The 14,958-nt window shown below is 45.6% G+C and overlaps 1 protein-coding gene across 26 annotated transcripts in view; it reads left to right on the top strand.

The window, feature by feature from the left end:
- EIF4G3 (eukaryotic translation initiation factor 4 gamma 3) overlaps positions 1 to 14,958 on the top strand; it is a 143,055-nt gene that overhangs the window by 30,060 nt on the left and 98,037 nt on the right. For 3 of the 26 annotated variants that reach the window (XM_033079782.2, XM_033079783.2, XM_033079784.2), the window contains exons 1-2: positions 6,042 to 6,282; positions 11,027 to 11,102. The exons of 12 other annotated variants lie outside the window; for them this stretch is intronic. Coding sequence is in view for 6 of the 14 variants with exons in the window: in XM_033079768.2 (XP_032935659.1) it covers positions 5,872 to 6,282; positions 11,027 to 11,102 (487 nt within the window). In the remaining 8 variants the exon portion in view is untranslated. Of the gene's footprint in view, positions 1 to 5,681; positions 6,283 to 6,879; positions 7,829 to 7,872; positions 11,103 to 14,958 lie in introns of those variants that run through there. 11 more of the 26 variants (XM_033079769.2, XM_033079771.2, XM_033079770.2 and 8 more) reach the window with 8 other exon arrangements.

Here is a 14,958-nt window from a genome sequence, read left to right on the forward strand (position 1 = left end):
CCCTGGGTGACAGCTTAATCCCCCATCTCCTCTCCATCCATGCGTGCAGGATTCTGCCCTTAGGATTACACCTTCCTGACAGTAATTATCATCTGATGCCACCTGGCAATTTACAGGTGCCATGGGTGCCTACCGTTGCCCTCAGGAGCCTGTTCCCTCGTTTCTGCTAGGAAGTGCTTAGGGATAGGTCTGAGAGCATGCAACTGCTGCACTTGCTTTCTTTCCCAATCAGCTTGTCCCAAGAAAGGAACCTAAGGCTGAATTTGGAGTTTTAAGAAGCAAATGAAAGTTTTGAGAGGAGGGACTGAATAATGGGAAGTTACTTGTCATGAGGAGGCAGCAGCTTAAAAGCTGATTTCATCAGGAGCTGTAGCAATGGGATAAGGAGTTATGCGTTCAAATTGAAAGAGGAGAAATTTATGTTAGATAAATAGAAGAAATTCCACTGTGTGAGGGTGGTGTGGCCCTGGCGAAGGTTACTGTGGCTTTTCCCATCCCTGCAAGTGTCCAGGGCCACGTTGGACACAACTTGGAGCAACCTGGGATAGTGGAAGGTGTCCCTGCCCATGGCAGGAAGTGTACGTGGGTGATCTTCAAGGTCCCTTCCAACCCAACCCATTCCATGATTTCCTTTTCCATTGTCCTGTTGTTTTGGAAACCTCAGTGGTTTCTTGACCCACAGACCTCCCAGACAGCTAGGAGTGGCTTCTCCAAGAATATCACCCCAACTTTGGTAGCAGGGTGACAAAGATCTTAGCTAGGGCACGTTTGATGTGATTTATTCACACACATGGCTGGTGCCTGGGAAGTGCGGGAACAGCAACAGGGAAATGCAGGTTCTTTCCCTGCTTTATATGCCTATGAATCACCTATAAATGTGCATTTATGCATTGTACGATCCTTAGATGCTCTGACTGCTCTGACTCTGTTTTGATCACTTGATATTTGTTTTAAGATATAAGGGAATGTTGTCTTGGTGTAGACCTTAAGATGACAAACAAAAATCCACGTTTGCCTTTAATACACAGATAAAAAGAGCAGCAGCACCAAAATCCTTCATTCCCACACCTTGGCTTTCTCCTTGGTCAGAAAGCAAAGAAAAGCTTAATCATTGCTGAGAGCAGCACAGCTCCAGCAGAGATCTGTAGTCATTTCATGGAATTTTAGGAGGTGTTTAGCCCCATATCATGTGGCATGAGCCCAGCTTCCTGGCATTGCTCTGCCTGGGTTTTTAGGGCTGTTTTTGGAGCCAAGCTGTTCTGAGTGGCTGAGCGTGTGCGCTGCTGGTGTAACACAGCTCTGCTTCCAATTTATTTGGTTCATTTTGGAGTTCAGGCCTCATCTGGAATATGTCCATAGGATGTTGGCCCACCATATTCCTCTGTAACTCAGAGACCATTCTCCAGAATTCAGGTGGAGTCTCCAGAGCTCACCTTGCTGAGCCTTTTTCCCCCACCTTTATATTTTGTGCTGTTTATAAGGTGCCTGCCTTGGGTGGCTAGAGATCCATGAGGAATCGCTTGGATCAACAGAGTCTGTTGGAAGACAAATAGGGCTGCTCCAGGTTCCTGAGCATTGCCTGTTTCCTGCAGCCTAATGGGAGTTTCAATTAACATGGACAAGTACAATCATAAATAACCCTCCTAAAATTAATGGAATTTTAGGGCTACATTGGCACATTCCCCTGTGCCTCTCCGTGGCTATGCCATGATTTCCATCTGAAGGGAGCTGATGAGATGTATTGACTTTTTCATTTCTTAGAATAGTCCATGTATTTTGATAATAAAATGTGAATTGAAAAAATGTGGAACTGGATGGTGTTTTATGGAGGAAAGAGGACAAGTCAGCTGGCGAGAAGTTGTCTGTAGCTGAGCAAGAGATGCTCTCCTGACACACTGTTCACTTTGTTACCTGAGCTGGTTTAGGCACAATCCAGGGAGCTTCTGTGGCTTTTTTTTTGTAATTGCTAATATTTCACAGGTTGGTTGAAACTTGGATTTAACCTTATTCAGGCTGTGCTGTGAACACTTCTGAGAGCGTTAAAAATACACCTCAAAGTTCACAGTTACAGAAATACTCCATGCATTGCCTCCAGACCTGTGCCCCGCCCACTAACACCCCGCTTCCAGGAAAATCCCAGCAGGATTAGCCGGCTTTAGACACAGTTTCTTCCACCCAAAACAACCTTTCCAGGTCTCAGCTGAAAATAGCCAGTTTGCCTCCACGCTGAGATTGCAGTGGAGGGAGACAGAGATGAACTAACAAAATCAGCTTGCCCTTAGAAACGCATTTGTATCGGGCAGGAGACTTGACTGGGGTTTTGTGGCGTTTGCTTGGGCGTGGGTCTTGCCAGCTCCCGGGAGCTCTCTGCCCAGGAGGAGACGTGAGGTCTGGGGTGATTTAGTGCGGGTGAGCTGTCTCAGTGCTGGTTAATTTAGAGATGCAAAACTGAACCTGGAAGTAATGAGCTCTGGCTAATTAGGTGCTTGTCTGCAGGTGGAACTATTGCAGCTGGTGCTCCCAATATTGGTGGTTTGTATTTGAAAGCATCATGGAATCAGTGGGATGCTGGGAATACAGATAATTTGCAGCAAAGAGGTTTTTTTTCTGTTATCTTCTCCTAGCCTCCAGCTTTCCTTTGGCATTCCCGTTTGGCTTGACTGTGAGATTATCACACATGGACCAAAGATGGAAGAGAAAGGATGAGGGGAAAGGGGCTTTTTATAAAGGCAGATACTGACAGGACAAAGAGGAATGGCTTCCCACTGCCAGAGGGCAGGGATAGATGGGATACTGGGCAGAAACTCTTCCTTGTGAGGATGGGGAGGCCTTGGCACAGGTTGCGCAGAGCAGCTCTGGCTGTCTCACCGCTGGCTGAGTCCAAGACCAGGTTGGATGGGGCTTGGAGCAACCTGGGGTAGTGGAAGGTGTCTCTCCCCATGGCAGAGGTGGGACTGGATGGGCTTTGAGGACCCTCAGAACCCAAACCAGTCTGGGATCCTGGGGTGTTTTGTGAAATGGATATTTAAAGGGATTTAAATTGCAGGATATGGAGATGTGCTGGGGTACAAACAGAACATGCACTGTGGCTGTGGCTGCTGAGACAGAAGGGCTGGGGATATGCTGGGTGGGCTCTGCCCCTGAACTTCGGCCACACAGTTGGATGTGCCAATGCCTGCATCCGCAGATTCCCGAAACGTGTCGGGACTTGCAAAGGGAGAGGAGCAGGATGCTGGGGGCAGGAGAGGGACAGCACGCTGTTCAGTAAGCATTTGAAGGTCACATTTGCCTTTCAAGCTGCAATTTGTGACCCTGGAAAGCTTGTTTTCCGACAGGCATTGAGGTTCATTGGGATTTGTATGCCCATTCTCTTTGGAAAGCTCTCCCTGTTCCCATTCAGTTCTGTGCAAGCACAGCTCAGGGGACATTGTGTGGCAGACAGCAGGGAAAGGCAGTGTTTGTGATTATTATCTGGAAGCTGATGCTGAGATTAATGATACATAATTAGGTAAAAAACTCAAGATGTATTTCATGGCAAGTTTTGTTATGAAGAGAGTGTTCAGTTTAGGGCATGGCATAAGCTGGATGAGCAGGGAAAGCCTCACTGTAATATTTGGATCTAGACAGAACTTGGGGAAGATGAGTTAATGAGGATCACTTAATGCAGAGGGATGGGCAGGATGGTAACTTCCAGTTACCATCTCAGAGTTCAGTTGGAGAGCAAGGAACGAGTCCTGCAGTCAGGGATTTTGAACAAGGCAATAAAGGAGTGGTGAAACATCAACAATATTTATGTAAGTACATTTCTGGTACAATATGAGAAGATAAATACCTTATTCAAGGTTTTGTTCCAGGTATAAAATAGTCCATAAGCAATAATTTAAAAAGAGTTCAGTGATGCAGTTTAATACACAAAATACATGAAGGATTAAAGAGGTTGTTTGTACAAACACTTCATTGATCCACTTAAAATTTATATGTCTGATAAATGGCAGTTGGGCTGTGAACATTGACTACACATGTAGCACTAAGGAGCTTTATACTGGGCCATAAAATGTTGGAACAAGCTTAATAATGGCTTTTGCCATCAGATCCTTCTGGGGATAAGTCGTTCTGGAAAGTGGCAGACCCGGAAGGTTTGCATCTCTTGGCAGGGATGATGGACTGCTCCATTAAAAATCTTGGTACTTGAAACCATGAGCGCCATTTTTTCCACTTTGCAAACACTTTTTATTGTGTTCCTTTGTTTTTAAAACATTTGACTTGCCAAAGATAGTCCTTAGATCAGAATTAAGTATTGGTTTAAAGCTGCCATGGGCTTTTAAGGAATTCCTCACCTGTAGCTCTTAGTCGTGACCATATTCATGAGTGCTCATGCCAGCAAAAAGTTGTACTTGTTTTTCCATGGTATAATAACAATGAACACCAAACACTGAAACGCCAGTGCCCCATTGGAGCTTGACCTGTGGTATGTATATTCAGGGCTCAGAATTGTGCTTTGTTTTGACATCCCATCACATTGTGCAAGAGGAGTTGCATCCAGCTGAGAAAATGGGAATAAAAGCACTCTTTTCATACACAGGCCACCTCATTACTTTGAGACTCAGCCAAAAGGCCTGATCCCCTTGTCAGGAATCCACTAGCAAAAAAAAACCCTGAACAGACAAACATACACCCAAACACACCCTTAAAATAAAACAATCTCTGCAAGGATGGGAGATGGGATATATCATTGGATGGAGGCAGGGGAATGGTTAGGGAAGATCAGCATTTTATTAGGTGTGGTCTTTAAATGTTTTCTAAAGTCCTTGAATTATGTTGATCTTGGTTTTTGTAATATTAATTATCTTTAATCTATTATAAGCCAGAGCATCTCAGCTGTGAAGGATCAGGGTGCTTGAGTCCTGTAAGCTGAAGCGTGGAGGTGACAGGGAATGGGGGAAATCAGCGTGGGCCTCTGCAATTAGGGGCTGGAATCTGCAGATACACAGGAGGATTAAATTACTGACACCTAGGCAACATCAATCCTGCCTTTCCCTAAATTTGGAATTACTTGCTTTGTAACCTGAATTTTATATTTCCTTGGAAGAAGTCAATTTGGTTGTCATATTTCAGCATGGAGAGATGACGACCCTGCTTTGATCTTATATATTTTAATTTTTACCAGGCAGTGTGTCACTTGGTGGAGTTTGCTTTGGAATTTTGTTGTTGTTTTGTCTTCTAAAGGCTGTAGTTTGCTTTGCCAGCATTCCTTCCTCAGGCTTCTGAAACGTGATCTGTCAAAAGAGGGATTGATTTTGAAGCGAAAATTGATTGTTGAAGTAGTTACTAAGTAAAGGGGTTTGTGGTGCTACATTTGGGAGTAGCGAGATGAAAGCTGAGGGGAAGCAAGCTGTAAAATTTCCTGCTGAGGAGTTTGTGCTGTGATTTAATTCTTCTAATAAGGAGAGCTGATGCTTTCTGAGCTCATTCATTGCCATGCAGCTTTCCAAACCACTCTGTGCTGTGGGGGAGTTCATTTTTTTCCCTTATCGTTTCCTTTATAAGCTTGGCTGGATTATTATCGCGTATCAACTTGCTAAGAGGATGCTGCCTCCCATCCCTTTTCTGCTGCATGTGCAGCACAAAAATCGGGGAAGCAGTGAAACTGCAGCCGTGTTGAAGTGTTCAGGTACCAAACCCCACAGAATCCCCTTGTGCTGCCTCTTTAAGAGCTCAAGCTCTGCCTGCACAGGGATGGGCAGGAAGAGCTCCGGAGCCAGCCCAGCATGGCACAGATGGGATGGGGCTGTGATGGGATAGGACCGTGGTGGGATGTGGATGTGGTAGGATGTGGCTGTGATCGGATGGGGCTGTGGGCTTTGCTGATGGATGCAGGGAGTGGACGTAGCGCTGAGCCAGCTTGCAGCCAGAGCTCTCTGGGGTCTCCCTGACAGAGCTCTCTGGGATTTCACTGCCAGAGCTCTCCGGGATCTCATTGCTGGAGTTCCTGGGATCTCACTGTCAGAACTTTCTGGGGTCTTACTGCTGAAGCTCTCCGGGATCTCCCTGCCAGAGCTCTCCGGGATCTCACTGCCAGAGCTCCCTGGATCTCGCTGCTGGAGCTCCCTGGATCTCACTGACAAGAGTTCTTCAGGATCTCACTGCCAGAGCTCTCTGGGATCTCACTACCAGAGCTCTCCAGGATCTCATTGGCAGAACTCTCTGGGATCTCACTGCCAGAACTCTCTGGGATCTCACTGCTGGAGCTCCGTGGATCTCACTGCTGGAACTCACTGCCAGGTAGGACTGAGCGCACTGAACAAAAGGCTTTGCCCCACGAGTGGAGGATGGTGGACCTGGCAGGATGGGGTGATGCCAGGGAAGTTCCAGCTGCTGTGACTGGCAGCTTTTCCCTTTGAACCTTTTCAGAGCCATGTGGTTTCCCAGCTGGCTCAATGAAGTGTTGCTGCTGTTGGGATGTTCACCTCCTGCATTTTAGTTGCATGGTGAATAGAGAAGAGGCTGCAGAGGAGAAACATGCTCCTGGAAAACTCCCTGCCATCACATCCTTGCATGCTTGGAGGGGTTTTATAGATTCCTTGCTCCGGAAAGCTGAAAGAAATGCTCAAATTCGATGTGGTTTCTTGCCCTTCTGTAATCTTGCTCGACAGTTTTACCTCAGGATTTTTAATGCACAGTTTCGGTACAAGCAGGGACACGTGTGGGGATTATATAACCCTGGGGAAGCTGGTGGGAGACTGGCTCAGTTTCTGGGCAGGGATGAAAATCAGGAGTTCTGGAATGGTTTTGTGGAAGGTGTTTGCATAGGTGCCCGTGGGTACCGTGGGTGTTTTTATTCCTGGGAAGAGGTGCTTTCTCCGAGCTGTGAGCTGGAAGAGGAGGAGAGGCCAGCGGTGCTTGGAGTAAAATGGTTGCTAGTTGCTGAAATAAGCTTAGATGGGAAAATGAATCAATTCATTCGAGGGAAAATGAATCCATTTTGAGAGAAAATGGAATAATGTTCTTTCTGTCTTCCTACAATCTCGGTGGAGCAGAGAAACCTGTACAAATTCCTGCTGGAAGGGCTGATTTTGGTATGTGTTTCCAGGTCTGTGACAGCACACAGAAATCTCGCAGAATCGGTGTTCTGTACTATGATTGGAACAAGCAGAGAAATGTGATACGAGGAGGAGATTTCTGCAAGGAATTCCTGCTGACTGTCATTTCACTCAGCATTTGGCAGTGTCACTGATTGCTCCAGAAGCTCCAGGCTGAATTTTTTTTCTTTAATCGCTTTACAGAGCAGTCAGATATTCCCCACTCCTCAGAATGTGGCCATGGCTGCCTAATTAAGAGATCCTCCTCTTTTAGGGAGATTTTTGGTTTCCAGAAAAATTCTATTTGATTTCCAGCCGGCGTTCCTTCTCCAGCTGGGTCTGTAATAGCTCCTGAAATTCCCTAGCTTGTAATCACTGCTGCAGCCAGATGGGGACTAGGTGGAACTCCCACTGCATCTGTGCCTGTATTTATCAATCTGCCAGAAGTATCTCACTTAGGTGAGATTTTAAATATGTATTTCATGAGTTAATGATCCTGAACAGTGATGAGGAGAATGCCAGAGTTGCCGTCCTTCTACTGGATCCTGGCGTGATGCTGATGGAGCAGGGAGACCTCTAAGGAGTCATTCAGCCTGACATGAGCAAAGCAGAGGCTGCAGTTCTCCTTTACCAACCTTGATGGTGCTTTAAGAGGTTCTTCTTGGATTTAACTCCTTGCTCCTGTTCTTCTGCTTCATTGCTCTCCTCGTCTTCTCTCTTTGTGGAAGGAGCTCTGAAAACTGTGTGAGGTTTGGGTTATCTTTGCTTTTCCTACCCCCCCTCTCCCCTCCCATCCTCCTGGATGATTTTGGAGCATGGTTGCACAAATCAGTGATGTGGGTGGCAGGATATAGTGGGGGAGGAGGAAGGAGAGAAAGAGGGAGGGCACGGGATGCTCCTGAATTGGATCTCAGCATGGCAGGGCAGTAACACGAAAGAGTTGCCTGAATCACTCAAGGTGTCCTGGTGTTCCTGGCTGTGGTGAATCCAGTGCTGCAGTGAGGCTGGGCTGGCTGGACTTCAACTCCTGCACTTGCCTGGGTATGCTGGGGCAGCCTGAGGGCAGCGATCCCAAGGCTTGTGCTGCCTTCTGGGATGTGCAGCCCCAGTGGCACCAAAATCTGTGTGTGAGAGCAGATGAGTGAGTGTCCTAGGGGTGGTGTGGGTGTGGGTGTGGATGTGCATGTGGATGGGATGATGCTTCTGGATGAGGTTCTGCTTTCCACCTGCCTGCCCTGACCCATTCACCTCCCTTGGTGGAGTATCCATTCTGTCACTTAACCCATTCCTAGAAGAGCCTCATCAACATGAGTCATGATGAACTTTGCTGTCACCCTGGCTTGCTTCTCCCACAGTAACAGCAGCTGCTATCCCAGGACAGGCTCCTTTGGCAGGTGGAGGGAGAGGGAAGGTGGTGATTTCCACTGGGGAGCAGGAACAAGCTCCAAGAAGCTTGGTGAGAATCAGGAGCTTTTCCACTTGCCCAACTCCTCTCAGGGAAGCTGGAGCCTTTCCATTTGCTCATCTTCTTGCAGAGAGTCAGTCTGTGGATGCCACAAGTTGGATACTGGAAATAATCACTTTCTCCAACCATTATTTCATTAAGGCTTACTGGAATTTAAGGCATTTTGTTCCTATCAGTCTTGTGTCCAGGTCAAATCCTTTGGCAAAAAGGACTTAAAAGGTTTCTTCTGGATCTGTCAAGAATCATCCCTTTCTAGGAGAGATCTTAAACAGTGACTCCAAACTCTGCAAATCCATCTAAGCTGCTCCTTCCTTCAGGCAGCTCTTCCTGGGTGCAAAAAGAGCAGTTGCTCTGCTCAAAGGAGATTATTTCCTCCTGACTTATATAAGTTCTGAAATAAGAATATAAATCCCAACCTTGTCAAGGATGAAACAGTTTTTCCAAACTCAGGAATGATGCCTTTTGAAGCAGCAATTGCTTCAATGAATTGCCAGGAGTGCCTGGAGAAGGGAAATCTCAGCTGTAACACAAGGGGGACAGCTCCATCCCGGGCCTCAGGCTGTCATCCCTGCCATAGGGATGTTCTGGGAGAGAGGGAACGGTGCTACAGCAGGAAATTCGAGTTTTCTTTCAGTTTTCCACTGTTTTTACTCCTTCTCTCTCAGATTTTGGCCTTTTTGTTGTTGTTTTCCAAAACTTGAGGGTGAATGCAAGATCCTTGGGATGAAGGCTGGGAGTTACTGTGTTGGTTTTTGACAAATCTTACTGTTGTTTGGCTGGATCAGGGTTTTAAATCCCATTTGGTTGTTAAAAAACTCTCTGTTTATCAAATGACACTGCTTGGACCTGAGCTGGAAAATGAGCCTTAGAGCCTCTAAACAAATTCTCGCTATCGTTAAAAAAAGGCAAAAAGAGACATAGGGTGAATGAGCATCAGCTTGCACAGCAGCGGGTCTGGGTCCCGTTCCTGGCACTCCTGCTGTGGAGCTAGCTCTGGGCTGTCCCCTGTCACCTGCTAGGGTGACAGGCCAGGGCCTTCCTGCAAAGGTGTTGCAAAGGTCAGGGCTGGGCTCTTCCCAGCATAATCCCATCAAGCAGCTTTTTATTGTGTCTGGGGCTCAAACATTGAATATATAACAAAACTGAGATGTTTTAGAGCAATTTCTGAGTCTGTTTGGTAACAAGGAGCTTTTTAGTGATGAGTTCAGAGCCAGAGCAGAGCGAGATTGTAAATTTAACTCTGTGTGTTTCTGATGCTGTAAATTTGTCTCAGCACTGCTGTGGGAGGAGCTGATCCAGCTGGGACGTTCTGTGAACAGTCAACAGGAGCAGAGGAGGTTGTGTCTGAGCAGTCCTTAGTTCAGCCTTAACATTTGGCCCATTTTAAGGGGAATAGTTGGATTGCGCAGCTTGGGGTGGCTGTTGAGTTGTGTCAGCACTGGGTCTGTCCTGTCACTCTGATGTTGGTCCCTGCAAAGCTTTGGGCAGCAGCATTAATCTGAGGATCAAACTTTGGGTGCAAAGAAATTTTGACTCAAACTAATCTGAGCTCAGAATTTAATTTAGTAATGTGTTTTTGTTAGAATAAAACTAAGAAGTATTTTAATGACTATTTTCTTTTCAAGTATCCCACCATGTTAACACATGAGGTTTATGTCCTTCCATGTATGCAAGAACCTCAGTCAATCCAGCTGTTTTCATTTCCCATTAAATTTTGGTGTGTACAATATAAACAGCAAAAAGGTGAAATCCAATTATGGAATTTAGAGAAATTTTTCAGCAAGTGCCTTTTCCGTAACAGTGAGCATTGGGTATTGTCTAGATCTGTGTGAGGCCACAAAGTGTTACCCAAGTCAGGCTTTTTTATTCTTATGGATTCCTGCATCCCCCTGTTTTATTCCACAAATAAACCATATTCTGTTGTGGGGGTTTTTTGTGCATAGTTTTTTTTCCCCTTCCCCCCCACTCTAGGTTTCCACAATGCCTTTACAATTAAGAAAACTCTTGCAATTTGCCTTTAAGTCACCCTGCAGCAGCTCCTCAAAAGCTCCCATCCCTCTGACAGCCCTTTCTTTTGGTGGGCGGATGAGGAAAGGAGTCAGTGGGTGAAGAGAGGCAAACAAGGAAACAATTCCAGCAGGATTCCTGCGTGGTTAGCAGAACAGGAGATGCCATTGTCCAGCAGGGCCCTGCTGATCCACAGGGTTTGTCTGCTGAATGCCGAGGGCCTGTGGGTTCTGGGGTTTGTCTCTTTCAACTAAAAGCAGAGGCGGGGGACGCTCTCGACAAGCCCAAGGTTTTGTGGATTATTTGGCAAGGGGTTTGTGTTGGTTTCCTCTTTCCTACTGTGGGAGCAGCTGCCTCTGGAGCTGTGGGAGATCCTCAGGGATCCGAGCTGCTGGGCCCAGGGTGGGCTGTCCCTGGGGTGTCCCTAGCACGGCCTTGCCTTCCACGCTGCTTTCCTTGACTCGCTGTGTTGCAGAATCCCCCGAGGTCCTGTCCAGCAGCCCCTGGAGGATCGGATCTTCACTCCTACCGTCTCGGCTGTGTACAGCACTGTGAGTATCCGCTGGGGCTAGGGCAGTGCCAGGGGATCAGAGGCTGTGCAAAACCAGAAACTGCACTTCGAAATGATACACTGCAGAAAATGCAACTTCTTTTTGCCCCCTGAAATAAAGGGTACTGAAAAAGATTATCTTGGCTGTATGTGAGTAGAAAAAGGAGGGGACCCTTCTGGTTCTCCACAACACCCTGACAGGAGGGTGCAGCCAGCTGGAGGTCAGGCTCTGCTCCCAGAAAACAAGGACAGGACAAGGGGACGCAGCCTTAAGTTGTGCCTAGGGAAGTTCACATTGGATATTGGGAAAATCTCCTCACTGAAAGTGTGCTCGGACATTGGCACAGACTGCCCGGGCAGTGGTGGAGTCACATCCCTGGAAGTGCTCAAAAGATGTGTGGATGTGGCACCTGGGGATGGGGTTGGGTGGGCATTGGGATATTGGTGGAACATTGGGCTTGATCTTGCAGGTGTTTTCCAACATTAACAGTTCTATGGTTTTATGAAGAACCTTTTTTTGTTGCATGGGAACAAGAAAGGAAGAAATTTTTGGAGGACTTGTGGGTCCATTGCGGTTTTTAAGTGTCTCTAGTTTTGTTTAGCATATTGGAGAGTGGTTTTCCCCACAGTGTCACTGGAATGACAGTGTTTTGGCCATATTTTCTCTTGGGCGGTTCCATCTCTTTCTTCTGCATCTCACAGACCGATTTTTTGTGTACTATTGGCTTCACATTTCTAATACCTTCTTATGAGAAAAATAATCCAGAAAGATTTGTTTTCACATGAAACATTCCAATGCACAGAGGAAGAAATATTTTGATAGTAAATAGAATATTTGGGATAGGTGCTTTGGTTCGCTGTCCTAGATGGTTGCTAATGTATAATATTGATTATTGTAGAAATTTAGCTTAGAAACAGTGATGTTTATTTGTGAACATGATAGTGTTTTCCTTTTATTCACTTCTTTTTTCCCAGTGGCAATAGCTGGAAACTCAGGGTTATTTATAAGCTTTGCAAAATCAGTAGAGGCCTGGGAAAGTAATATTTTACTTTTCTGGTTGGGATAGTGCAAATATTTTTAATGCCAAAAAAACCCCGCTTTTAAACTGCTCTTTTAATTTTTTGAAAAACAGGAAGAAAAGCTGTAGATGAGATAAATTCTCTACGTTTTATGCAGGAACATAAGCTGCTTATAGAAAAACATAAGCTGCTGTGCAAGGTTTTCTCCTCTGTTTTCAGGAGTGGCTGGGGATGGGTTTCTTGGCTCTGGTTCCCTGGGGGCACCTGGAGCATCTCTTGCCCAGAGCAGCTGTGGCTGCCTCTGGATCCCTGGCAGTGTCCAAGGCCAGGTTGAGATGCGTTTGTAGCAGCCTGGGACAGTTGAAGGTTTCCCTGCCCATGGAAGGGGTGGAATGGGATGAGGAGGATTAAAGTCCCTTCTAACCCAAACCGTTCCATGATGATTCAGTGATGATGATGCTATTTATCTCTTCCCTTTTTTGGGCTGTAGAGGAGTTTTGTGATGCCTCCTCTCCTGCGGCGGTCAGGGTTGCTAAGCTGAGCTCTGGGCAAGATTTAGGGTAAAAGTGCTGCCAAGTGCCCCTTTTTCCTGGAAATGCAGCAGCACAGGTGGCTGTAGTGGCAGAATGACTCAGGTGTCACCATGGGTACTCTGGTGGCCTGGGAGCCATGGATTCCCATCCAGGTGAGTTGGAATGGTTGGGTTACAGTTCTGACAAGGGGTGAAGATTTTGAGGTTTGTGGCGTTGACAGCAGTGAATCAACAAACCTAATATCTAATATAGAAATGTTTGTGTGCAGAAAAGCAAAACCAAAGGAACAAATTCAGAAGAAATTCCTCCCTCTGAGGGTAGGGAGGCCCTGGCACAGGGTGCCCAGAGCAGCTGTGGCTGCCCCAGCCCTGGCAGTGTCCAAGACCAGGTGGGATGGGGCTTGGAGCAACCTGGGATAGTGGAAGGTGTCCCTGCCCATGGAACAAGATGAGCTTTTAAGGTCCCTTCCAACCCAAACTGTTCTGTGAACATAAATGTGCAAACAGTTATAATAAATAATTCAGTTTATATTATCTTTTATATACCCCATACAACACTTAAAAAACACTTTAAAAATATCCGAAGTCTTTTAAAGCAGGTTATTTTTTTCAATTCTTTTTTCCCAAGATATAATGCAGATGCATGTGGAGAAAATATGACTGTAAAAATTTAAATTAATGTAAAATAGAAAAGTAACTGTGAAGAATGACCTAAAACAGCTTTTCAGTGTGGAAAAATATCACTCCTTGCTATGTTACAGGAATAGAAGACAGGGCTGGGAATATCTCAGCTCAGGATTTGAGAATGCACAAGTTTGAGAGAAAATGTCATGTTGTAGGGAGAGAAATTTCTCATCTGGGTTCCTTTCAGGCTTCCAATTGAAGCCCCAGGCAGATTTCAGATTCAGAGGGAGTCCAGGGAAAAATGAATTGGGATGGAAAAAGCACATGATGGGAGGGCCCTGACAAATTCATTCATGCAAGGTCTCAGTGTTTGTTACACAATGAACAGCACCATGTGTATAAGGCGCCTGGTTTGCATTAAACAGTCATTTTTTATTTGATTAATTTGATACAATTTGTCTAAATTTTACAGAAATCCCCTACTTGAAGGTGAGGGAGAGCAATACGAGATCATAGAATTGTGAAGGTTGAAAAAGGCCTCCAAGATCTTCAAGTCCAACCTTCCAGTGCATCCTCAGCAGTGGGCTGCTTTTTCCCATTGGGGTTTTATTCACTTGCACATCCTCTGTGGGATTCATGTGGATTCTGGATCATCATTTCCAGAGATGTGTGTTTTGTCAGAGCGTAGCTGGTGTGGGGTCCATAACTACCGCGTGGTGACTCTGAGCTGCTTCCCTGTACATCATGGTAGGGTGGGAGGAGAAATCACTTGAGATACGGAAAACCCATGGATGAGCCCACAATTTTTAGTTAGATGAAGATGAAAAATAATTCAGTTATCCTTTCCATGCCTTTCTACATGCATTATCAGGACCTTGGTTGCACATTCCAGAGATCTTTTTTTCCCCACAGCTACAATGGGAATGGAAAATCGTATGGCTTTCACTATGAGCCCCAATAGTAAAACTGAATCTGAGGAACAAATTTTCCTGTATTACAGAGATAGGAGGTGAGGAAGAGGCCAGGTGGGATGAAGTTTGTCTGAGAACTTGGAGATGCTCAAAATTCACAAAAAGGCTTTGGTAGAACCTCTTTATCAAGGAAGTCATACTAGTATTAAAACCAAACCCACCTAAATTCTTCATAAGTCATCTTTATTTATTGTGACATCTTATACTGAGTGGATTGTTGGTTTGGGTTTTTAATAAATAAATCCAGCAGTAAAATTATTTGAAAGCAAACCACAGTTGGAAATAATTATTTCAGTGATCTAACCTTGTAATCATTTTCCCTCATCGATTATAGAGAATGCTCTATTGCAGAGCTACTTTAGGACATAAAGATTTGGGGGTTTGTCCTGTGAACAGCTTCTTGCCTGATGTTTCCTAATCCTCTACACTGCAGGAAATAAGGGTGATTACTTGTGTGGCCTCTGAAAGATCCCAAACCTGCTGAATTCAGAAAGGGCATAAGAATGAAATTCTGTTTCTGTTGTAAATTATTTCAAAGAAATATATTCAAGAGAGTTTTTTGGTTTGGAGTTTTTTTGAAAGATGTAGACCTCTAAGAGGATGAGAACTGCACACAAAGTAAATCCCACCAGCCACCCCTGTCCTGTACCCAGGGGAATGGGGCTGAATCTATGGAAAATGAGATTAATGAGCAGAAGCAGATGTGCTCT

The sequence above is a fragment of the Catharus ustulatus genome, chromosome 24, assembly GCF_009819885.2.
Source record: "Catharus ustulatus isolate bCatUst1 chromosome 24, bCatUst1.pri.v2, whole genome shotgun sequence".
NCBI classification, from domain to species: Eukaryota; Metazoa; Chordata; class Aves; order Passeriformes; family Turdidae; genus Catharus; species Catharus ustulatus.